This window comes from Oncorhynchus clarkii, chromosome 16 (assembly GCF_045791955.1).
Source record: "Oncorhynchus clarkii lewisi isolate Uvic-CL-2024 chromosome 16, UVic_Ocla_1.0, whole genome shotgun sequence".
NCBI classification, from domain to species: Eukaryota; Metazoa; Chordata; class Actinopteri; order Salmoniformes; family Salmonidae; genus Oncorhynchus; species Oncorhynchus clarkii.
Window position 1 is genome coordinate 64600097 of NC_092162.1, and position 26306 is coordinate 64626402.

Consider the following 26306-nt stretch of genomic DNA (forward strand, 5'->3'; position numbering starts at 1 on the left):
TTGCATGCTTCTGGACAAGGGCGTTAGCCAAAATAGCTCCTCTGTAGCAACTAGCTAGCTGCGAAGATCTGGTGTAATGGTCCAGAGCTTGCGGCAAGAGTCCGGTGGTGTAGTGGAAAAAGCAGTCAAATATGCTCATGGCTAGTATCGCGCTGTGCAGACCGGCAGGTATTACCCGGGTTATCTAGGCTAAAGTGTCAGGAGTCCGAGCTAAAGGTAAAGACCGCTAGCAGTAGCTAACAATGACTAAATAGCTAGTAGCTAATTAGTTGGCTAGCTACTGATGGAGGTTCCAGTTATAAGGTCTAAAAAAATAGCTGACCCGTACCACATTGGGTGAGGCGGGTTGCAGGAATGTATATTTATTTCAAAACTTGAAAAAAGAGACTGAAATGTATGCAAAAATGCTGCACCATATTGGATATATTGAGATGGTTTGGGAGGAGTTGGACCGCAGAGTGAAGGAAAAGCAGCCAAAAAGTGCTCAGAATATGTGGGAACTCCTTCAAGACTGTTGGAAAAGCATTCCAGTTGAAGCTGGTGAAGAGATTGCAAGAGTGTACAAAGCTGTCATCAAGGCAAAGGGTGGCTACTTTGAAGAATCTCAAATAAATGATTTGTTTTAACACTTTTTTGGTTACTACATGATTCCATATGTGTTATTTCATAGTTTTGATGTCTTCACTATTATTCTACAATGTATAAAATTGTCAAAATAAAGAAAAACCCTTGAGTAGGTGTTTCCAAACATGGTACTGGTACTGTAGGTGGTGGTTCAGTTTGGCCGCATTTACCCTTGGTGAGCACAGTACCTACAGCGGTAGAGAAGATTGGTAGCACTGGAGTCATACCTGATTTGGTTGTAGTCGAGCCTCAGCACCTGCAGGTTCCTAAACTGCCACACGCTGCGAGGCACCGCCCCCAGACGGTTATTGTCCAATAGGAGCTCAACAAGCGATCGGTACATGCCCACAAAAGAAACTCCTTGCACTCCTTCGTCCCCTAGTGCATTGTGGGATAGACGGAGGGACTCTAGGCCGGGGCGCAGGTGGCCAAAGACATACGCAGGGATTCGACCAATGGAGTTGTGTTGCAGGGTCAGCTGACGCAGAGGGCGGGGTAGGTAGAGGGGGACTGAAGTGAGGCTGTTATGAGAGAGGTCCAAGGCTTCAAGAGAACTAAGAGAGAGAGAGAGAAACAGAAACATATTTGGTTATTCAATATACAAAGTTTTATAAAGCAGCGTCAGAGCTATAGGACCAGTCTAATGGCTACTCTAACTACGTTTTATAAAGCAGCGTCAGAGCTATGAGACCAGTCTAATGGATACTATAACTACGTTTTCTAAAGCAGCATCAGAGCTATGAGACCGGTCTAATGGCTACTCTAACTACGTTTTACAGAGCTCTTGGGTCAGATATAATGCGGAAAGTAGAGTTTACTGAGAAGCAGTAGACTTGGGAGTTTCCAGTGTTTTGGCTGTTAGATTGAGGAGTGAAGAGGTGTTGTTCTCTACAGAAACACATGCACGCTAGGAGTGGAAGGGTGTACTCTCTCCCCAATGATTTGGCAGGAGAGGGCCCCTTGCTCCATCATTAACACGGAGCCATGTGGGAGGTAGTGAGGGTCCATAGGACGTGGAAATTGGGTGGTTAGGGCTATGTGGCCAAGTGAAGTAACAGAACATAGACCATTAAAGCCAGGGGGTGAGGAACGGGATGCTGTGTTTGGGGGGTAGTAGTGGGGTAATATTACACAGGAAGACAGGGGGTAGAGGGTGGTAGAGGGGAATTATAACACAGGAAGACAGGGGGTAGAGGGTGGTACCGGGTAAGAGAACACAGGAAGACAGGGGGTAGAGGGTGGTAGGGGGTAAGAGAACACAGGAAGACAGGGGGTAGAGGGTGGTAGCGGGTATGAGAACACCAAGCAGCTGGTGTGAGTTTACAGGGCAGGTCAAAGCAGGACAAATATCTCAATTTCATGTTACCTTACTGCCATTTACGCACAGCAAGGTGAACAGCCAATGAGCACAACACACTGGAGGCTGAACAACCAACAGGCTCAAAGCAGAGTAGGGTGTATAGCCAATGAGAATAAAGATAAACAGGGGCCCCTGGTGAGGTTGATAAGAGAGGCGTATGTGTGACTTATAATGTTATAATGTCAATTTCATATACGGTACCTCAACCCTCCTGCTCATCGTGACCATCTTTGTACTCTTTGGGACATTAAGCAACAAAACGTTCATGTTTCTCCACATAAATCTGTTTTTATTTAAATAAACCCTAATTGTTGTTGTGCAGGGAAATCTGGGATTTGATTATTACTGTTTGTATTAACAAAAGTTTGTTCTCTTGTTCAAGCTGTTATTCATATAGCAGAGGCTCAGCGAGGTCCAAAAATGATTTCAGGAATTCTTTGCTGAGTATTAGGGGTATTAAGTCAACAGGGGTGTCATAAAATCCTACATTAATACAGCCGTAAAGGTTTTACTGAAAACAGTGCAGCACCACAGGGGACTGAACACAATGACAGATTTAACCAAAAACACACCAACACATTCGCAGATATGAAAACACACACACACACAGTACACACACAAAGTACACACACACACACTATGTGTTAAAAAAAACACATTGCAGATAGACTGTATTGTCCCAAAATTTAAGAACATTATATGTAGAATCATGTTTTTTTTTAATGTACACCGGAAACTCTGTGACCAGGATTGATTAAATGGAGCTCTGGCATAGAGTGAATTTATGACAGCTTACTAAACTCTGTTCTGAAATATAGCCAGCCAGGCTGCAGCTGCCTATCTCCATATGCTAAAGAGGAGAGGAGAGGAGAGGAGAGGAGAGGAGAGGAGAGGAGAGGAGAGGAGAGGAGAGGAGAGGAGAGGAGAAACACCCAGTCCCACACACTTGTGCTGCCTTTTGACTGGTGTCTACACCCTGATGTTGTTCTGGAGACATTGTGTTTCCATATCTAGGGCTGACAATGAAGAGCAGAATCAACAGCCTCTGCATAATCAAAAACAGTTGCTTTGTGAGAAGGTGTTACAGTTCACAGATATGTAAATGCCATCTCAAAAGTACCAGTGGCCTGGCTTTGGCCCCGAGTCAGAGGAGGACCGTTGTAGCCATGGCCCAGAGAGACACAAGTGACGGCCCGCACAGATGGTGGCTTTTTGGGTAAAACATTGTGGTAAATCCTGTATGGAAATGCACCATTGGAATCATCTTATCAACTTCATTGTCTTCTGATTATGTTAAACAGGTTAGAGTGAGTAGGAGAGATTACTATGGAATCAATACTGTCTTTGTTGATTGTTTTAGATAAGTGTTCTTTCCCATTGACTTCAAACCAAGGATGTTTACTGACTATCAAATGGACCTGGCTAAGGCTCTGTGTGTGCTTTGACACGGACAAGAGTAATCAATCTGATGGTCCGTTCCTCCTCAGGGAGCTGAGATCTAATGAGAACCAGGAGAGGGAGCTGGTGGCGGCCACACACAAACACACACAAAAACACATACACACACACACGCCCTGTCTCCTCTGTTTCATCTGCCTGGGGCTGAGACGTACCATGCCAGTGTTATACAACCAGGCTTATGCAAGCTGCTCGCTAGCCAGACTAACCACACTGCTCCCGAGTGGATTAGCGTCTCCCGAGTGGTGCAGAGGTCTAAGGCACTGCATCTCAGTGCTAGAGGTGTCACTACAGACACCCTGGTTTGAATCCAGACTGTATCACAACCAGCTGTGATTGGGAGTCCCATAGGGTGGCGCACCATTGGCCCAGTGTCAACCAGGTTTGGCTGGTGTAGGCCTTCATTGTAAATAAGAACTGACTTGCCTGATTAAATAAAAATAATACAAAAACTAACCAGGATTAACTACACTAAACAGGTTAATCACACCAACCATGTCCCCCCCAAAAATGTTGGGGACTGAGCAAATGTCAGGTCTGCTGAGCACAAACTTGAACGTTGTGAAAATTCTGTGCAACTTCCAGAGAGCGTTTACTGTGAACACTGAGGCTGTACCCACTGTAATGTACAGTTTCAACAGTGCTTGAGTAGGCTACTGTGGCTATTTGGTCCTAATGAAGGCCTACCAGAGTGGCCTACCATCAAAAGAAATGGAGAAAATACATCCCATAACATTTGAACATGGAAATAGCTTTTCTATCATTCAGCCTACAGTAGCAGCTAATGTGTGGTGTTCAATGTAGGCCTACGGTCCATGAGCCTTTTGAAAAAACATGCATGGCTTTGCATCAACATGTTTATCCACTTGTCCTTCAGACAAGGAGGTGACTGAAAATGTTGCCTTGTTTGATGCAAGAAACTACTTTACAAAATAGAATGCATTATTATTCCCATACCATTATTACAGAGAATCAGACAAATCATGCTACCCTCTGCCTATTGGCTACTTAACTTATTCAAACCAGTCTCAAAATACAACACTGCCCCTTTTAAGACAAAAAAGCTCCTGACTTGCTTTTCAAAGATGTCTAGAAATGTACATGTTTTGTGCTCTTGTAGGAAGCAATCACTCCCCTATTGCTGACTACAAATTAGCAATAACTGGGCTACTAACTCACTAACTATTAAAGGATATGAACAGAATGTGCAAACGTAGATACATGCAGCTCTCGCTTTGATCTCAAAACAAGCATATCTACTCACGACCGCTCATTCTGTAAACACAGTCCAGTTCAAAGTAAATGGCACAGATCAATACAGTACCAGTCAAAAGTTTGGACACACCTTCTCATTATAGGGTTTTTCTTTATTTTTACTACTTTCTACATTGTAGAATAATAGTGAAGACATCACAACTATGAAATGACACATTTGGAATCATGTCGTAACCAAAATTGTTATAATAATTTGTTTATATTTTATATTTGAGATTCTTCAAAGTAGCCACCCTTTGCCCTGATGACAGTTTTGCACACTCTTGCAATTCTCTCAACCAGCTTTATGAGGTAGTCAACTGGAATGCATTTCAATTAAAAGGTGTGCTTTGTTAAAAGTTCATTTGTGGAATTTCTTTCCTTCTTAATGCGTTTGAGCCAATCAGTTGTTTTGTGACAAAGGTAGGGGTGGTATACAGAAGATATACCTATTTGGTCATGCTGATGCTCCAGATACTCAACTAGTCTAAAGAAGGCCAGTTTTATTGCTTCTTTAATCAGCGCAACCATTTTTAGCTGTGCTAACATAATTGCAAAAGGCTTTCTAATTATCAATTAACCTTTTAAAATGATAAACTTGGATTAGCTAACACAATGTGCCATTGGAACACAGGAGTGATGGTTGCTGAAAATGGGCCTCTGTACGCCTATGTAGATATTCCCTAAAAAAAAAAGCTGTTTCCAGCGTCAATAGCGATTTACAACATTAACAATGTCTACACTGTATTTCTGATAAATGTTATTTTAATGGACACATTTTTTTTTGCTTCTCTTTCAAAAACAAATACATTTCTAAGTGACCCCAAACTTTTGTATGGTAGTGTAGGTCTACTGCAGCTCTGACTAGTTATCTCTTGCATAATTAGTTTTGCATAGTTTGTTTGGTTTCGGTATGTTGCATTGAAAGTGGCTAATATTGCGTTGATTTGATCACAATTGCCACAGTAAAGGGAAACGTTGATGGTGTTAACTAACAGGGAAATCTCTAAAAAGTTGAGGGAAGTTCAAGCCCGTCTTTCTCTCCATGGGATGATATTTCTTCTGCTGCAGTCCTGGGGAGCCGCGCTGTAGTCCTGGGGAGCCGCGCTGTAGTCCTGGGGAGCCGCGCTGTAGTCCTGAGGAGCCGCGCTGTAGTCCTGGGGAGCCGCGCTGTAGTCCTGGGGAGCCGCGCTGTAGTCCTGGGGAGCCGCGCTGTAGTCCTGGGGAGCCGCGCTGTAGTCCTGGGGAGCCGCGCTGTAGTCCTGGGGAGCCGCGCTGTAGTCCTGGGGAGCCGCGCTGTAGTCCTGGGGAGCCGCGCTGTAGTCCTGGGGAGCCGCGCTGTAGTCCTGGGGAGCCGCGCTGTAGTCCTGGGGAGCCGCGCTGTAGTCCTGGGGAGCCGCGCTGTAGTCCTGGGGAGCCGCGCTGTAGTCCTGGGGAGCCGCGCTGTAGTCCTGGGGAGCCGCGCTGTAGTCCTGGGGAGCCGCGCTGTAGTCCTGGGGAGCCGCGCTGTAGTCCTGGGGAGCCGCGCTGTAGTCCTGGGGAGCCGCGCTGTAGTCCTGGGGAGCCGCGCTGTAGTCCTGGGGAGCCGCGCTGTAGTCCTGGGGAGCCGCGCTGTAGTCCTGGGGAGACGCGCTGTAGTCCTGGGGAGCCACGCTGCAGTCTCGGGGCTACTGCATGCCCAAGCACGCGCGTAGCGGGAACATTAACCACACTAACCAGGCCAGCAACACTAACCACACAACCAGGATAACCACACTAACCAGGCCAGCAACACTAACCAGGATAACCATACTAACCAGGCCAGCAACACTAACCAGGATAACCATACTAACCAGGCCAGCAACACTAACCAGGACAACCATACTAACCAGGCCAGCAACACTAACCAGGACAACCATACTAACCAGGCCAGCAACACTAACCACACTAGCCAAGCTAGCCAGGATAACCACATTAGCGACACTAACCAGCCTAGCTAGGGTAGTCAGGATAACCACAATAACCAGGATAACCACAATAACCAGGCTAGCCAGGAAAACCACACTAACCGGGCTAGCCACACTAACCAGGCTAGCCAGGATAACCACACTAACCAGGCTAGCCAGGATAACCACACTAACCAGGCTAGCCAGGATAACCACACTAACCAGGCAGGCCACACTAGCCAGGATAGCCACACTAACCAGGCTAGCCAGGATAACCACTCTAGCCACACTAGCCAGGATAACCACACTAACCAGGCTAGACAGGATAACCACACTAACCAGGCTAGCCAGGATAACCACACTAACCAGGCTAGCCAGGATAACCACACTAACCAGGCTAGCCAGGATAACCACACTAACCAGGCTACCCACACTAACCAGGCTAGCCAGGATAACCACACTAACCAGGCTAGCCAGGAAAACCACACTAACCGGGCTAGCCACACTAACCAGGCTAGCCAGGATAACCACACTAACCAGGCTAGCCAGGATAACCACTCTAACCAGGCTAGCCAGGATAACCACACTAACCGGGCTAGCCAGGATAACCACAGTATCTAGCCACTAACTGTGATAAGGATTTCATTAAAAACAGGAAGCATCATCAGGATGTGCCAGGGATTACCACATGCCAATTCAATTAAACACTGTAACCAGATAGCCATTACTAATAAAAAACATCCAAGCAAATGTGTCATCATCACAGAACTTGACATTAGTTCTTTGAAGCAGTAGTGACAGAGGTTAAGTTTCATAATAACTTACATAAACACACAATCACACAAACAAACATACACACTCATGAACTGTACACAATGTAAAACACAGTAGCAAAACACACATTCTCACAGAATGAGTTATGTTAAGACAGCAAACCTTAGGGGATAACCATGGCTCACCTTTTAGTAGGTGTACAATACAAAACACAAACACACACACACACACAGAGTGGATGGATTCCTCTGATCAGCGCTCTTATTATTGGAACCAGACTCTTCATCCAACCGGGCTCAGCCTACGGCTATGATAACTGCTAGGAGCTTCTACAGCCTCAGTAACGTCTGTAGCTGTAGTTTATGGAAGTATTTAAGGGGGTAGCTGGTGAGGATATGACAGAGATTTGTATTTATTTGTATGTATTAGGGGATCCCCATTAATCTTCCTGGGGTCCAAACACATTAAGGCACTTACATTACACATAAAACACAAGATACAACAGCATTCATAGAACGTTACACATTAGAGATCGCAGGGTTATTTAGATGGTTGGTGATTGACACTGACAGGTTCCAAAGGAGAGAGAAGTGTGTGTGTGTGTGTGTGTGTACATGCGTTAAGATGAAAGCGAGTAGAGGGAGTTGTGCCCTAGAGGAGGAATGGCTAATTTCACAGCTTTCACTGCAACAGGATTTATGCCTGGATAATAGTATGTTACTGCAGGGGCCTGGTTACATTGCACACCTACTGTATATGCACACATATTATCACATGCACACAGGCAAACTTAAGAGCTGTGTGTCACACACACACACACACACACACACACACACACACACACACACACACACACACACACACACACACACACACACACACACACACACACACACACACACACACACAGAAAACACAAATAAATAAAGGTAGTGGATGGTAGTTATAATGGAGGTGTTAGCAGAGATCGAGAGAGAGAGAAACAGAGACCGAGAGAGAAACAGAGACCGAGAGAGAGAGAAACAGAGACCGAGAGAGAGAAACAGAGGGAGAGAGAGAGAGAAACAGAGACCGAGAGAGAAACAGAGACAGAGAGAGAGAAACAGAGGGAGAGAGAGAGAAACAGAGGGAGAGAGAAACAGAGGGGGAGAGAGAGAAACAGAGACCGAGAGAGAGAAACAGAGGGGGAGAGAGAGAAACAGGGAGAGAGAGAGAAACAGAGACCGACAGAGAGAAACAGAGGGAGAGAGAGAGAAACAGAGACCGAGAGAGAGAAACAGAGACCGAGAGAGATAAACAGAGACCGAGAGAGAGGAACAGAGACCGAGAGAGAGAAACAGAGGGAGAGAGAGAGAAACAGAGGGAGAGAGAAACAGAGGGGGAGAGAGAGAAACAGAGACCGAGAGAGAGAAACAGAGGGGGAGAGAGAGAAACAGAGAGAGAGAGAGAGAAACAGAGACCGACAGAGAGAAACAGAGGGAGAGAGAGAGAAACAGATGGAGAGAGAGAGAAACAGAGGGAGAGAGAGAGAAACAGAGGGAGAGAGAGAGAAACAGAGGGAGAGAGAAACAGAGGGGGAGAGAGAGAAACAGAGGGGGAGAGAGAGAAACAGAGGGGGAGAGAGAGAAACAGAGGGAGAGAGAGAAACAGAGGGAGAGAGAGAGAAACAGAGACCGAGAGAGAGAAACAGAGGGGGAGAGAGAGAAACAGAGGGAGAGAGAGAGAAACAGAGACCGAGAGAGAGAAACAGAGGGGGAGAGAGAGAAACAGAGGGAGAGAGAGAGAAACAGAGGGGGAGAGAGAGAAACAGAGACCGAGAGAGAGAAACAGAGGGAGAGAGAGAGAAACAGAGACCGAGAGAGAGAAACAGAGACAGAGAGAGAGAAACAGAGGGAGAGAGAGAGAAACAGAGACCGAGAGAGAGAAACAGAGACCGAGAGAGAGAAACAGAGGGAGAGAGAGATAAACAGAGGGAGAGAGAGAGAAACAGAGACCGAGAGAGAGAAACAGAGACAGAGAGAGAGAAACAGAGACCGAGAGAGAGAAACAGAGACCGAGAGAGAGAAACAGAGGGAGAGAGAGAGAAACAGAGACCGAGAGAGAGAAACAGAGGGAGAGAGAGAGAAACAGAGACCGAGAGAGAGAAACAGAGACCGAGAGAGAGAAACAGAGACCGAGAGAGAGAAACAGAGGGGGAGAGAGAGAAACAGAGGGAGAGAGAGAGAAACAGAGGGAGAGAGAGAGAAACAGAGGGAGAGAGAGAGAAACAGAGGGAGAGAGAGAGAAACAGAGGGAGAGAGAGCGAAACAGAGACCGAGAGAGAGAAACAGAGACCGAGAGAAAGAAACAGAGGGAGAGAGAGAGAAACAGAGGGAGAGAGAGAGAAACAGAGACCGAGAGAGAGAAACAGAGACCGAGAGAGAGAAACAGAGACCAGAGACCGAGAGAGAAAACAGAGGGAGAGAGAGAGAAACAGAGACCGAGAGAGAGAAACAGAGGGAGAGAGAGAGAAACAGAGGGAGGGAGAGAGAATCAGAGGGAGAGAGAGAGAAACAGAGGGAGAGAGAGAGAAACAGAGGGAGAGAGAGAGAAACAGAGGGGGAGAGAGAGAGAAACAGAGGGGGAGAGAGAGAGAAACAGAGGGGGCGAGAGAGAGAAACAGAGACCGAGAGAAAGAAACAGAGGGAGAGAGAGAGAAACAGAGACAGAGAGAGAGAAACAGAGGGAGAGAGAGAGAAACAGAGACCGAGAGAGAGAAACAGAGGGAGAGAGAGAGAAACAGAGACCGAGAGAGAGAAACAGAGACAGAGAGAGAGAAACAGAGACCGAGAGAGAGAAACAGAGACCGAGAGAGAGAAACAGAGGGAGAGAGAGAAACAGAGGGAGAGAGAGAGAAACAGAGACCGAGAGAGAGAAACAGAGGGAGAGAGAAAGAAACAGAGACCGAGAGAGAGAAACAGAGACCGAGAGAGAGAAACAGAGACAGAGAGAGAGAAACAGAGGGAGAGAGAGAGAAACAGAGACCGAGAGAGAGAAACAGAGGGAGAGAGAGATAAACAGAGGGAGAGAGAGAGAAACAGAGACCGAGAGAGAGAAACAGAGACAGAGAGAGAGAAACAGAGACCGAGAGAGAGAAACAGAGACCGAGAGAGTGAAACAGAGGGAGAGAGAGAGAAACAGAGACCGAGAGAGAGAAACAGAGACCGAGAGAGAGAAACAGAGACCGAGAGAGAGAAACAGAGACCGAGAGAGAGAAACAGAGACCGAGAGAGAGAAACAGAGGGGGAGAGAGAGAAACAGAGGGAGAGAGAGAGAAACAGAGGGAGAGAGAGAGAAACAGAGGGAGAGAGAGAGAAACAGAGGGAGAGAGAGAGAAACAGAGGGAGAGAGAGCGAAACAGAGACCGAGAGAGAGAAACAGAGACCGAGAGAAAGAAACAGAGGGAGAGAGAGAGAAACAGAGGGAGAGAGAGAGAAACAGAGACCGAGAGAGAGAAACAGAGACCGAGAGAGAGAAACAGAGACCGAGAGAGAGAAACAGAGAGAGAGAGAGAGAAACAGAGACCGAGAGAGAGAAACAGAGGGGGAGAGAGAGAAACAGAGACCGAGAGAGAGAAACAGAGGGAGAGAGAGAGAAACAGAGGGAGGGAGAGAGAAGCAGAGGGAGAGAGAGAGAAACAGAGGGAGAGAGAGAGAAACAGAGGGAGAGAGAGAGAAACAGAGGGGGAGAGAGAGAGAAACAGAGGGGGAGAGAGAGAGAAACAGAGGGGGCGAGAGAGAGAAACAGAGACCGAGAGAAAGAAACAGAGGGAGAGAGAGAGAAACAGAGACAGAGAGAGAGAAACAGAGGGAGAGAGAGAGAAACAGAGACCGAGAGAGAGAAACAGAGGGAGAGAGAGAGAAACAGAGACCGAGAGAGAGAAACAGAGACAGAGAGAGAGAAACAGAGACCGAGAGAGAGAAACAGAGACCGAGAGAGAGAAACAGAGGGAGAGAGAGAAACAGAGGGAGAGAGAGAAACAGAGGGAGAGAGAGAAATGGAAAGAGAAATAGAGAGAGTGAAAAAGAAAGAGAAAGAAAGTAAGTCAAAAATAATGTGTTGCAAAAAAGGTCCATTCGCCAGGACCAGAAATACAAATTCCATCTAGACACCGTCGCCCAAGAGCTCATAAACTATACATACCTCTGCCTCAACATCAGCGCCACAGGTAACTTCCACAAAGCTGTGAACGAGATGAGAGACAAGGCAAAAAGGGCCTTCTATGCCATCAAAAGGAACATAAAATTTCAACATACCAATTAGGATCTGGCTAAAAATACTTGAATCAGTTATAGAACCCATTGCCCTTTATGGTTGTGAGGTCTGGGGTCCGCTCACCAACCAACATTTCACAAAATGGGACACCAAATTGAGACTGCATGCAGCATTCTTGCCGATACGCTCTAATTATCAAAATCCAGAAAAGAGACGTTAAATTCTACAACCACCTAAAAGGAAGCCATTCCCAAACCTTCCATTACAAAGCCATCACCTACAGAGAGATGAACCTGGAGAAGAGTCCCCTAAGCAAGATGGTCCTGGAGCTCTGTTCACAAACACAAACAGACCCCCCCAGAGCCCCAGGACAGCAACACAATTAGACCCAATCAAATCATGAGAAAACTAAAAGATACAACAAAATTTACATTGGACACATTGGGAAAAAAATACAAAAAACAGAGCAAACTAGAATGCTATTTGGCCCTAAACAGAGAGTACACAGTGGCAGAATACCTGACCACTGTGACTGACACAAACTTAAGGAAAGCGTTGACTATATACAGACTCAGTGAGCATAACCTTGCTATTGAGAAAGGCCACCGTAGGCAGACCTGGCTCTCAAGAGAAGACAGGCTATGTGCAAACTGCCCACAAAATGAGGTGGAAACTGAGTTGTACTTCGTAACCTCCTGTCCAATGTATGACCATATTAGAGACACATATTTCCCTCAGATTACACAGATCCACAAAGAATTTGAAAACAAACCCAATTTTGATAAACTCCCATATCTACTGGGTGAAATACCACAGTGTGCCATCACAGCAGCAAGATTTGTGACCTGTTGCCACAAGAAAAGGTCAACCAGTGAAGAACAAACACCATTGTAAATACAACCCATATTTATGTTAATTTATTTTCCATTTTGTACTTTAACGATTTTCACATCGTTACAACACTGTATATATACATAATATGACATTTGTAATGTGTTTATTCTTTTGGAACTTCTGTGAGTGTAATGTTTACTGTTGTCACTTCTTTTATTATCAACTGCATTTGCTTTGACAATGTTAACAGTTGTTCCCCATGCCAATAAAGCCCCTTGAATTGAATTGAGAGAGATACAGAGAGAGATACATAGAGAGATACAGAGACATGGAGAGAGACAGAGACATGGAGAGAGACAGAGACATGGAGAGAGACAGAGACATGGAGCGAGACAGAGACATGGAGAGAGACAGAGACATGGAGCGAGACAGAGACATGGAGCGAGACAGAGACATGGAGCGAGACAGAGACATGGAGAGAGACAGAGACATGGAGAGAGACAGAGACATGGAGAGAGACAGAGACATGGAGAGAGACATAGAGAGAGACAGAGACATGGAGAGAGACAGAGACATGGAGAGAGACAGAGACATGGAGAGAGACAGAGACATGGAGAGAGACATGGAGAGAGACAGAGACATGGAGAGAGACATAGAGAGAGACAGAGACATGGAGAGAGACAGAGACATGGAGAGAGACAGAGACATGGAGAGAGAAGAGAAAGAGAGAGGAAGAGTGAAACAAAAGACAGACTGAGACCCAGACAGAGGTGAAAGAACTGTGGTGAATGAAAGAGAAGCTTTAATACAAAAATACTCTTCTTTATCCACTAAGCTCAGGAGGGGAAATTAGAAAAAGATTGCCAAGAAAAGTAATATTTAACACACATACACGCACGCACACAAAACACACACGCATGCACACACACACACACACACACACACACAATGGCACACGAGTATGCACATACACACACAAACACATCCCCTGACAGACACAAAGCTCAGTTTATGTGGGAGAACAGAACGACCTGAAGCCCAGGCAGTCTCAGGAGCAAACCAGGTTTGGGGTCAATTCCATTTCAATTCAGGAAGTACACGGAAATTCCAATTCCAACTTTTTCAATGCTTTTCAATAAGAAACATTTGGAATTGGAATTTGGTTTACTTTCTGAATTGACTGTAATTGAAATTGGAATTGACCCCAACCCTGGCACAAACTCATGCACACACCCCTCACCTCTGATCCCCAGATTTGGGTGAAATACTGACTCCACTCAATGAAAACATTGAGGAGCAACGTGGGAAAATCAGTCTCCAAGCATTATGTCAGTATGGACTACATTACAAGGTGTGAGAAAAGTCCTCTTTCTTAGGATATTGTGCACTAATTATCGCCAGACACACAAGTCTCTCCCTCTCTCAACAGAGCTCTGCTTGCCACACTATTGCTGTTGTATTAGTCGGGCCTGGCCTTCATTTACGTTCATAAACCTGTCAGATGGCCTGAACTCTAACCATGTATCTAACCTCTGACCTCTACTAACCCCTACCTACAGTAGGTGCCCTACCCAATTAACCCCTGACCTTATTAACCCATGGGCCCTGACGCTAAACACAGCCAATAGGCATCCAAGAAGTACCTGATAGGTTTATCTGTTTTACATTACGGGTACTTTGGCAACATTATGCAAACACACAGTTTCTCTCTGCCTTTCTTCATCATCCTTCCTTCTGCTCTCTTCATCATCCTCCCTTCTGCTCTCTTCATCCTCCTCCCTTCTGCTCTCTTCATCCTCCCTTCTGCTCTCTTCATCCTCCTTTCTGCTCTCTTCACCCTCCTCCCTTCTGCTCTCTTCACACACCTCCCTTCTGCTCTCTTCACACACCTCCCTTCTGCTCTCTTCATCCTCCTCCCTTCTGCTCTCTTCACCCTCCTCCCTTCTGCTCTCTTCATCATCCTCCCTTCTGCTCTCTTCATCATCCTCCCTTCTGCTCTCTTCATCCTCCTCCCTTCTGCTCTCTTCATCCTCCCTTCTGCTCTCTTCATCCTCCCTTCTGCTCTCTTCATCCTCCCTTCTGCTCTCTTCATCCTCCTCCCTTCTGCTCTCTTCACCCTCCCTTCTGCTCTCTTCATCCTCCCTTCTGCTCTCTTCATCCTCCTCCCTTCTGCTCTCTTCACCCTCCCTTCTGCTCTCTTCACCCTCCTCCCTTCTGCTCTCTTCATCCTCCTCCCTTCTGCTCTCTTCACCCTCCCTTCTGCTCTCTTCACCCTCCTCCCTTCTGCTTTCTTCATCATCCTCCCTTCTGCTCTCTTCATCCTCCCTTCTGCTCTCTTCATCCTCCTCCCTTCTGCTCTCTTCACCCTCCCTTCTGCTCTCTTCACCCTCCTCCCTTCTGCTCTCTTCATCCTCCTCCCTTCTGCTCTCTTCACCCTCCCTTCTGCTCTCTTCACCCTCCTCCCTTCTGCTCTCTTCACCCTCCTCCCTTCTGCTCTCTTCACCCTCCTCCCTTCTGCTCTCTTCTCATCCATTTTCTTGCTGCCTTTTCCCTTTCTACCTTCTTTTCCTCACCACTCTCACACACCCTTTCTTTCTCTCTCTCCTCTCTGTGTGTATTTTTTCTCCCGAAGCTCTTGCTGTGGTTCGCAAGGATCCCACGGAGCAAGGGATAAACCCACTGGAATTCACTATATTTAAACAAGACTCACACACACACACACACACACACACACACACACACACACACACACACACACACACACACACACACACACACACACAAAACACCCTTTCCTTCCTCCTTCCCTCCTTCCCTCCATCACATATTTGTTCTCCTGAGTACACAGGGTCAGTTGTCACAGTCTATCGGACTCACGTGCGCGTGTGTGTGCGTGCGTGTGCGTGTGCGTGTGTGTGTGTGTGTGTGTGTGTGTGTGTCTGTCAAGATAATAATGACAGGTTTGAACCCTGTGTACTGTATTGATGCTTATCTGACTAAACAGCAGGAATTCACACACATACGTGTGTGTACATCAGCACAAGCAGGAGAGTAATGATTTTACATCAAACAGAACAAATCAGGAAAATCTGAGGTGCTGATTCTCAAGCACAGCACACCCTCCGGTGGGTGATGTAGGTACTACAAAACATTCTATAACAAATGGTGTTTGTTTCATTAATCAATTGTTGATATAGTCCCAAAATATTTTGCATGTCAGCAATCAAGTTTTCAAGACATATTACTTTTGAAATTCAGAAATACAGCCCGTATGATGCTTTTCGTGTCATATGATCCTGCATTGATTCCTTTTTGGAATGGGTGGGTGAATGGATTGATTGATTCTTTTCTTAATTCATTTCTTCATTGAACTCACGTTAGTTTGACCCAGGCCCGGTTTGAGATGCTGCCCTCATGCAGCAGGTTGTGACTAAGGTCTAAAACTCTCAGTTTGGCCAATTCACTCAGAACCCCCTCTGGTACCTCCTGTAACTGGTTATCACGCATCCTCAGCTCCTACACACACACACACACACACACACACACACACACACACATTTAGTCGCAAATAATATAGAAACACACAAGAATGTATTGTAAGAATGTTCTAGATGGTGATGAGGAGACTCTGACCTGTAGGGAGCGGGGCAGGCCGAGAGGGAGGGAGCGGAACCTGTTCATGTCCAAGCACAGGTACTGGACCCTCTTCAGCGGCTTGAAGGTCAAAGGGGACACGTTGCCGTCACGGAAAAGGTTCTCCTCTAGCTCCAGAGACAACAGATGGAACAGACCTGGGACACACACACACACACACACACACACACAAAAACACACATACGCACACACACAAACATACAGATAAATACACACAATCACACGCACACATACATACACACACAAACACGCACACACACAAACACACATACAGATAAACACACACAAACACACGCACACATACATACACACACAAACACGCACACACACAAACACACATACAGATAAACACACACAAACACACGCACACATACATACACACACAAACACGCACACACACAAACACACATACAGATAAACACACACAAACACGCACACACACAAAAACACACACACGCACACACACAGACATACACAAACTGATGATACTTATGAGTGTCACAAAAAAGTGTGTGTGTTATTTACGGGGGGATTAAATCAACCTTGGACCTCTCTCCAACACACACCTTTGAAGCTGTAAGGGGTGAGTCTGGTGATCTTGTTGCCATTCATCGTGAGCTCCCCCAGTGAAGGTGGCAGCAGGGGGATCCGTGTCAGCTGGTTATCATCGAGGTTGAGCCTCCTCAGCCGGGTCAGATTCTACCAGGGAGTAGAGATAAAACAAGAGGAGGAGAAAAACAACGGTTTAGATTACTGTTAAAAATTGTCATTTTCTGAAAATCTAGCTTGACCCTGATCTTTATTTAGTGCATGTATTGGTCTGGTCTGTTTGATCTGTAGCCAGTGAAAGCAGTGAGCTGTGTCAGTCGCCCAGTAACTCCGCCCAGTAACTCCGCCCTGTTCCTCCTGCCTCTGTCATTACTGGATGAACGGATATCATGAAATAATTAATTCTTAAAATAATCTCTTCATCTCAATCCCATTGGCTGTAGTCATGTACTGTATTTCACTTGAACATGTGTACACACACACGCACGCACGCACACACACACACACACACACACACACACACACACACACACACACACACACACACACACACACACACACACACACACACACACACACACACACACACACACACACACACACACACACTTAGCTGATCTCTTACAGTTCTTGACAATTGCTTACGTGATTTCTGAAACTATGGCTCCTTTTCTCTAGACTCTACACACAACCCCAACACACACACACACACACACACACACACACACACACACACACACACACACACACACACACACACACACACACACACACACACACACACACACACACAAAACACACACACACACACACACACACACACACACAACCCCAAAACACACACACACACACACACACACACACACACACAACCCCAAAACACACACACATGCAAAACATCACACATCTCTTGCAAAATATCTTTTGCATCAAAACTCTCCACACAAACCAATCGATTAGCTCATATACACGCCAACTACACAAGGAGGTGACAAATGTAAAACACTCTCGTCTTCTGCAGGTTCAGTGTGCAGTGGAGTCCACAACGGTTTGTCATAGCACTCACACGTACATGTATGCGCACAGATATATACAGTATGTATGCATATTCAGTATATATTTACCCTAGAAACAGAAACATAAAATTAATTTATTTCTCAAAACATTGTATTTTCATCCAGATTTCAGGATGAACAGTAACAGACAAAACAAATACAATAGAAGACAAACTATTACTGTTACTATAAAGAAAAAAAACAATTAGGGTGCATCCTGTCTCCTATTTGGGTCTGGCCACAGCGCCACATCTCTGATCTCTCTGGCTAAACAGCGGGGGAAGCAGCATCTGGACTGGCGTATCCAGCCCTGGCATGTCCCCGCGTCTATGTCACCACAGGCCTCCTCCATCGCCTGGAAAAGGGGTATGCGCTGATGAGGTTGCCGATCGTATACCTTCCAACGCCATGCCAAAAATAACTATTCTATTGGGTTTAGAAATGGAGAATATGGTGGCAGGTTGAGCATCAGCTTGCGGATGGTCAATGAACCAGTTGCGGACCAGAGCAGCCCGGTGGAAACTTATGTTGTCCTAGATGACAACAAACCTGGACTGCTTTGGCCCATTCCTCTGGTCATTGGGAATGAAGATATTAGGCAGGGTGTCAAGGAAGGTGATAATGTGGGCAGTATTGTAAGGACCAAGAATGGCATGATGATGAAGGACACTGTTCTGATTAATGGCTGCACACATTGTGATGTTGCCACCACGCTGTCCAGGGACATTGACGATGGCGCGGTGTTTCTAACCCCTGCAGTTTGAGGTTTCTTCCCCTGCGTCTTGTTTTGGCTATGTTAAAGCCGACCTCATCAACGTAGACTAAATCATGATGCTCTGCAGCAGCATCTAGTTCCAGAACTCTCTGAAACAGACAAGACTAAACATTATTGTATGACAGTATGAATAGACATAGAGTAGTCAATATGTAGCACAATACACTGGAATACAGTACCAATGACAGGATAGTATAGCTTACTTGTACGTATTCATAGCGCAGTTGTTTCTCTGTCAGAATTTGGCTCAAATGGTACTCTGTAGAGCTGCTTCACACGAATCTGATGGCGTTTCAGGCCAAGTGAGGATAAACTCACCCTATTTATGTTACTGAATGTTGTGTTGTCAGTGACGATGTGGTGTTGCAGTTGTCGTAAACGTATGCTGTTTGTTGTTTGAAATGACCATATTCACTATGTGTTGTTCCTGCTCTGCTGTGAACAGCCGGTTTCTTCCTCCATTGAAAGATCGTCTAGCAATTCTGCCAAAACATGATGTGAATGGTTAGGGTGCAGGATTTCTTTCAGTAGGAAATGAAATGTTACTGTAGTGCTGTAAGTGCTGCGGTGCTGTAAGTACAGTAACATGGTATGGAGGGTAGGTTTACTCACCTGTTCTCATTTCAAAATGTCCGGATGATACTAGATGCAGTGTAGTAGCTCAAGTTAGGCTGGACCCTCTGCCCAGCCTCCCTGAAACTCAAACCATGGTTGACCACATAATCAACCAAAGTGGCCCGGATCTCATCTGTGATTGTTTTCCTTCCTCCTCTTCCTTGTCCCACTCCTCGTCCTCGTCCTCTTCCCCCTCCTCGTCCTTGTCCGTGTCCTCCTCCTCAGCATCGTCCCCCTCTTACTCTCACTCCTCTTCCTCTAACTCTCTCTCCTTTAATTGGCCTCCATTGTTGTCCAAACCAAGAAATGTAACCTGAAGCCTATTTATAGTGCTCAAGCTCTGATTTCTAAGGGAAGAAATGAGCTTTAAGTGTTTTCATATGTGAGCACTGGGTTTAGGTAATCGGTAAATGAGTGTGACATTTGGTATGGCAGTGTTTTCCAAACGAAACATAAGACCTGTTAGTTTTGAATGATGTGTCTAATGTAGATAACTGTGTTTAGTATTTTGAGATAAGTGTGTTTTACAATTGCAAACTGAGTGAAAAGCAGATAATGTGCTTGCAGTTTTGCAGACTTGGTATGAAGATGAGGTACATGAGTTAATGGTTTCACCGAGAGCCTCAAGTACCACATTTAAGTGTGTAAGAGATTGTGAAAAGATGTAAGAAGAGCCAAGACACCAGAGTGTGTTCCTGCTGTAGTCTGTCAGCCAGTTACCAGCTGCTATTATAGAGTATACATGTACTGACTCAGCTACTGTCAGCCAGTTACCATCTGCTATTATAGAGTATACTGACTCAGTTACTGTCAGCCAGTTACTAACTGCTATTATAGAGTACAGACTCAGTTACTGTCAGCCAGTTACCAGCTGCTATTATAGAGTACACATGTACTGACTCAGTTACTGTTAGCCAGTTACCAGCTGCTATTATAGAGTATACATGTACTGACTCAGTTACTGTCAGCCAGTTACCAGCTGCTAATATAGAGTACACATGTACTGACTCAGTTACTGTCAGCCAGTTACCATCTGCTATTATAGAGTACACATGTACTGACTCAGTTACTGTCAGCCAGTTACCAGCTGCTATTATAGAGTATACATGTACTGACTCAGTTACTGTCAGCCAGTTACCAACTGCTATTATAGAGTACAGACTCAGTTACTGTCAGCCAGTTACCAGCTGCTATTATAGAGTATACTGACTCAGTTACTGTCAGCCAGTTACCAGCTGCTATTATAGAGTATACTGACTCAGTTACTGTCAGCCAGTTACCAGCTGCTATTATAGAGTACAGACTCAGTTACTGTCAGCCAGTTACCAGCTGCTATTATAGAGTATACATGTACTGACTCAGTTACTGTCAGCCAGTTACCAACTGCTATTATAGAGTATACAGACTCAGTTACTGTCAGCCAGTTACCAACTGCTATTATAGAGTACAGACTCAGTTACTGTCAACCAGTTACCAGCTGCTATTATAGAGTATACATGTACTGACTCAGTTACTGTTAGCCAGTTAACAGCAGCTATTATAGAGTATACATGTACTGACTCAGTTACTGTCAGCCAGTTACCAACTGCTATTATAGAGTATACATGTACTGACTCAGTTACTGTTAGCCAGTTAACAGCTGCTATTATAGAGTATACATGTACTGACTCAGTTACTGTCAGCCAGTTACCAACTGCTATTATAGAGTATACTGACTCAGTTACTGTCAGCCAGTTACCAACTGCTATTATAGAGTACAGACTCAGCTACTGTCAACCAGTTACCATCTGCTATTATAGAGTATACTGACTCAGTTACTGTCAGCCAGTTACCATCTGCTATTATAGAGTATACTGACTCACCTACTGTCAGCCAGTTACCATCTGCTATTATAGAGTATACATGTACAGACTCACCTACTGTGAGCCAGTTAACAGCAGCTATTATAAAGTATACATGTACTGACTCAGTTACTGTTAGCCAGTTAACAGCTGCTATTATAGAGTATACATGTACTGACTCAGTTACTGTCAGCCAGTTACCAGCTGCTATTATAGAGTATACATGTACTGACTCAGTTACTGTCAGCCAGTTACCAACGGCTATTATAGAGTACAGACTCAGCTACTGTCAACCAGTTACCATCTGCTATTATAGAGTATACTGACTCAGTTACTGTCAGCCAATTACCAGCTACTATTATAGGAATATACTGACTCAGCTACTGTCAGCCAATTACCAGCTACTATTATAGGAATATACTGACTCAGCTACTGTCAGCCAATTACCAGCTACTATTATAGGAATATACTGACTCAGCTACTGTCAGCCAATTACCAGCTACTGTTATAGGAATATGCTGACTCATGCAAGACTGTTCTGGTCATTTAGCAGATGCATCTAGAGATCTCGAACCCCCAACCCTTACTCTCCAGCAGGTCAATCATACAACATGGTAGTGGTGAAAATCTGGTGAGACTTACAGAGAAGAGGTGGTGGCTGAGTGAGTCGTCATCCAGTCGGTTTTTGCTCAGATCTATACTCTCCAGGTTGGGAAGACCAGAGAAACCCCGAGAGGCAATAAGACTGATGTTGTTCTCTGTCAGGCACACATATAGAGGTACAGTCACACTAACATTCACATATATACACTAACTAATATATACACTAATATACACACTGACATATAAACTAATATACACTCTAATATACATACTAATATATACACTGACATATACACAATAATATACACACTAATATATACACTAATATACACACTGACATATACACAGTGACATAAACACCAATATGCACACTAATATACACACTGACATATACATTAATATGCTCACTAATATATACACTAATATACAGTTGAAGTCGGAATACACCATAGACAAATACATTTAAACTCAGTTTTTCACTATTCCTGACATTTAATCCTAGCAAAAATTCCCTATCTGAGGTCAGTTAGGATCACCACTTTATTTTAAGAATGTGAAATGTCAGAATAATTTATTTATTTAATTTTTTATATCACCTTTATTTAACCAGGTAGGCCAGTTGAGAACAAGTTCTCATTTACAACTGCGACCTGGCCAAGATAAAGCAAAGCAGTGCGACACAAACAACAACACAGAGTTACACATGGAATAAACAAGCATACAGTCAATAACACAATAGAAAAAAAAGAAAGTCTATATACAGTGTGTGCAAATGGCATGAGGAGGTAAGGCAATAAATAGGCCATAGTAGCAAGTAATTACAATTTAGCAAATTAACACTGGAGTGATAGGTGTGCAGATGATGACGTGCAAGTAGAAATACTGGTGTGCAAAAGAGCAGAAAAGTAAATAAAGCAATGTGGGGATGAGGTAGGTAGATTGGATGGGCTATGTACAGCTGCAGCGATTGGTTAGCTGCTCGGATAGCTGATGTTTAAAGTTAGTGAGGGACATATAAGTCTCCAGCTTCAGAGATTTTTGCAATTCGTTCCAATCATTGGCAGCAGAGAACTGGAAGGAAAGGCGGCCAAAGGAGGTGTTGGCTTTGGGGATGATCAGTGAAATGTACCTGCTGGAGCGCGTGTTATTGGTGGGTGTTGTTGTCGTGACTAGTGAGCTGAGATAAGGCGGCGTTTACCTTTTAAAAATAGTAGAGTGAATGATTTATTTCAGCTTTTATTTCTTTCATCACATTCCCAGTGGGTCAGAAGTTTACATAAACTCAAATAATATTTGGTAGCATTGCCTTTAAATTGTTTAACTTGGGTCAAACTTTTCGGGTAGCCTTCCACAACCTTCCCACAATAAGTTGGGTGAATTTGGGCCATTCCTCCTGACAGAGCTGGTGTAACTGAGTCAGGTTTGTTGGCCTCCTTGCTCACACATGCTTTTTCAGTTCCGCCCAAAAGTTTTCTATAGGATTGAGGTCAGGGCTTTGTGATAGCCACTCCGATACCTTGACTTTGTTGTCCTTAAGACATTTTGCCACAATTTTGGAAGTATGCTTGGGGTCATTGTCAATTTGGAAGACCCTTTTGCGACCAAGCTTTAAGTTCTTCAGATGTTGCTTCAACATATACACATAATTTTCCTACCTCATGAAGCCATCTATTTTGTGAGGTGCACCAGTCCCTCCTGCAGCAAAGCACCCTCACAACATGATGCTGCCAGCCCCGTGCTTCACGGTTGGGATGGCGTTCTTCGGCTTGCAAGCCTCCCCCTTTTTCCTCCAAACATAACCAAACAGTTCTATTTTTGCTTCATCAGACCAGAGGACATTTCTCCAAAAAGTAGGATCTTTGTCTCCATGTGCAGTTACAAACCGTAGTATGGCTTTTTAATGGCGGTTTTGGAGCAGTGGCTTCTTCCTTGCTGAGCGGCCTTTCAGGTTATGTCGACATAGGACTCGTTTTTACTGTGGATATAGATACTTTTCTACCTGTTTCCTCCAGCATCTTCACAAGGTCCTTTGCTGTTGTTCTGGGATTGATTTTCACTTTTCACACCAAAGTACGTTCATCTCTAGGAAACAGAACTGAGCGGTATGACGGCTGCATGGTCCCATGGTGTTTATACTAGCATACTATTGTTTGTGCAGATGAACGTGGCACCTTCATGCATTTGGAAATTGCTCCCAAGGATGAACCAGACTTGTTGAGGTGTACAATTTTTTTTCTGAGGTCTTGGCTGATTTCTTTCGATTTTCCCATGATGTCTGGTTAGACTGTGTCATGACATGGCCCTCTTTGAGTATAGCGTGCCTTCCCCCTCTCTGTCTCGCCTACACCCAGGCTGCTGTTATCTCAGGTCATAAATTCCTGGAGGAGACTCTCTTCCTCATGGCCAGACAGTATAGAGAGAGAGAAGGTTTCACAGGAGAACAAAGGAACCTCTTCTCCAGCATAGAACTTGAGAACTGAACAATGTACATGTTTTGGAGAAGGTGTACACGGTCGGGGAAGAATCCAGCTGCGACCGGTCCATTTTGTTTCACGTTTGTGAAACTCATGAGAGACAATACAGCCACATTACCATAACTCTGTTTATGCAAGAGTCTCAGTTATGAGGCTTGTATCTAATTGTTGTATAAAATGAATGAGTAAAGATTAAACTATTTGTGAAATTATGTAATGTGATTATAAACTGTTTAATGAAAGGGAACCCAATTTCCTTTAAAGTTAACTAAGTCATTGGCCCGCCCCATGAGCACAGACATTGATCTGGCGTCATGGGACAGCCTTTTTCTGCTCTTCCGAATATAACCCCCACTTGGAGAATCATCTTCAGACCAGCTTACCTCGATAACTGAGAGGGCTAAGGTTTGAGTAGATTGCTGAATTCTTAACCATACCACGAGACTATTGATACTGACAGAATAAGAACAAATCTTTGATGCTAATTACTAGTCTGCAGCTAGGATTCATAGTGAAGACTGGGTTCGTGCAGATAACCAACAATTTACGACGTTTGGAATGAGACTAACGTGAGGTAAAGAATAATTCATTAATTAGAAGACTAATTGATCAGATATTAAAATATCGGAAAGTTATTAGGAAAATTATAACTTTGTAATCTGAATATTTTCCTTGGTGCCCCGACTTCCTAGTTAATTACATTTACATGATTAAGTTAGTTTAATCACTGTTTATTATTTTTAGTTTTTTTCTCTCTCCTGTTTGTGCATGCCTGTTAAATGTGGGTTGATGGGGGGGTAAGTGTTGGGAAAATTAGGGGAATAGGGTGGGAAGTAAAGGTGCTTGCAGGGGGGGAGGGGTGGGTTGGATACTGCTCGGGTGTAGGTGCTACATATGCTGATCGTGATGGCTTGGTGCGCTTTCTTACCATTTTATTGAGTTACATGTTATGCAGGCCACCATAGGAACTACAAACGAGAGGAAGGCGGGGCTTACATTCACTTCCTGGAATGTCAAGGGTTTAAACGAACCAATTAAAAGAGGCAAGGTCCTAGCCCACTTGAAAGCACTCTCGTCTGATATTATATTTTTGCAAGAAACCCATCTGAAAAATAACTCTCATAGCAAACTTAATTGTAGGTGGGTGGGGCAAGTATCACTCTAACTTCACTGCCAAAACGAGAGGCACAGTGATTCTGATTCGGAAAGGAATTCCCTTTCTACATAAAACCACTATTGCGGATAAAGAGGGTTGTTATGTGATCGTAATAGGAGAAATCCACTCTACTTCAGTAACTCTACTAAATATCTATGGGCCAAACATTGATAACCCCTCGTTTTTCAAAAGAGTCCTTGCCCTGATTCCAGATATCTTCCATACTAACCAGGTCATTGGAGGGGAGCTTAATTGTGTGCTAGACCAATATTTGGATAGATCCTCTACCCGGCGAACCCCTACCTCCTATTCAAGCGAATTCTTGAATACCTACATAAAAAAATCTAACTTATTTGATATATGGAGGATCGCTAACCCTACAGGTAGGGAATACTCCTTTTGACTACTTTTTGTTGGATGCTAGACTACTCCCCTATACCTGTAATGTGAGGTATCATGATTATAATCTCGGACCACAGACCACTCACCTTCTCCCTGAGATTAGGTGACATTGTACCAAACGAGAGGGTCTGGAGGTTGAATCCTCAGCTCCTCACAGAACCAACATTCTGTGAATATCTTAAAGACCAAATTACATTTTTCTTTGATACCAATGACAACACAGAGACTTCCCCAGCATTATTGTGGGAAACACTGAAGGCTTATCTGAGAGGCTGTATCATCTCCTTTCAGGCTGCCAGGAGTAGGCAAAACAGAGGAAAACTGGAAGAACTGGAGGGACAAATTCACTTACTGGATAGGGAGAATGCTAGCCATCCATCTATGGAGAAACATTTAAAAAATGACCTCTTTAAAATTTGAATATAATCAGATTCTCTCAGCTAAAATTGCTAAATCTTTTCTCTATGCCAAGCAAAAATATTTTGAGTTTGGTGACACACCACGTAAATTACTCGCCAGACAACTTCGAAAAAATGTGAGTGACCGAATGATTCACAAAGTTAACTCTGCATCTGGGGAATTACTCTCTTCCCCCAAAGACATCAATGACAGATTCCGTCAGTTTTATGAGACTCTATATACATCTAAAGCAGATCCTAACCCCTTAATTATGCAAACATTTTTGGAGGACTGTAATCT

The 26306-nt window shown here is 44.5% G+C and overlaps 1 protein-coding gene and 1 long non-coding RNA gene across 4 annotated transcripts in view; both read right to left on the reverse strand.

Annotated features, from left to right (window-relative positions):
- LOC139368907 (extracellular matrix protein 2) overlaps nucleotides 1-26306 on the reverse strand; it is a 42763-nt gene that overhangs the window by 8025 nt on the left and 8432 nt on the right. For all 3 annotated transcript variants that reach the window (XM_071108388.1, XM_071108389.1, XM_071108390.1), the window contains 5 exons: nucleotides 21615-21730; nucleotides 16704-16836; nucleotides 16117-16274; nucleotides 15860-15999; nucleotides 852-1178 (listed from right to left, as the gene is read on the reverse strand). In XM_071108388.1, the coding sequence (XP_070964489.1) occupies nucleotides 852-1178; nucleotides 15860-15999; nucleotides 16117-16274; nucleotides 16704-16836; nucleotides 21615-21730 (874 nt within the window). The remainder of the gene's footprint in view (nucleotides 1-851; nucleotides 1179-15859; nucleotides 16000-16116; nucleotides 16275-16703; nucleotides 16837-21614; nucleotides 21731-26306) is intronic.
- On the reverse strand, nucleotides 17542-19859 carry LOC139368909 (uncharacterized). Its single transcript, XR_011627021.1, has 3 exons — nucleotides 19129-19859; nucleotides 18720-18998; nucleotides 17542-18605 (listed from the first exon to the last, which is right to left on the reverse strand). It is a non-coding gene; the product is annotated as an uncharacterized lncRNA (long non-coding RNA).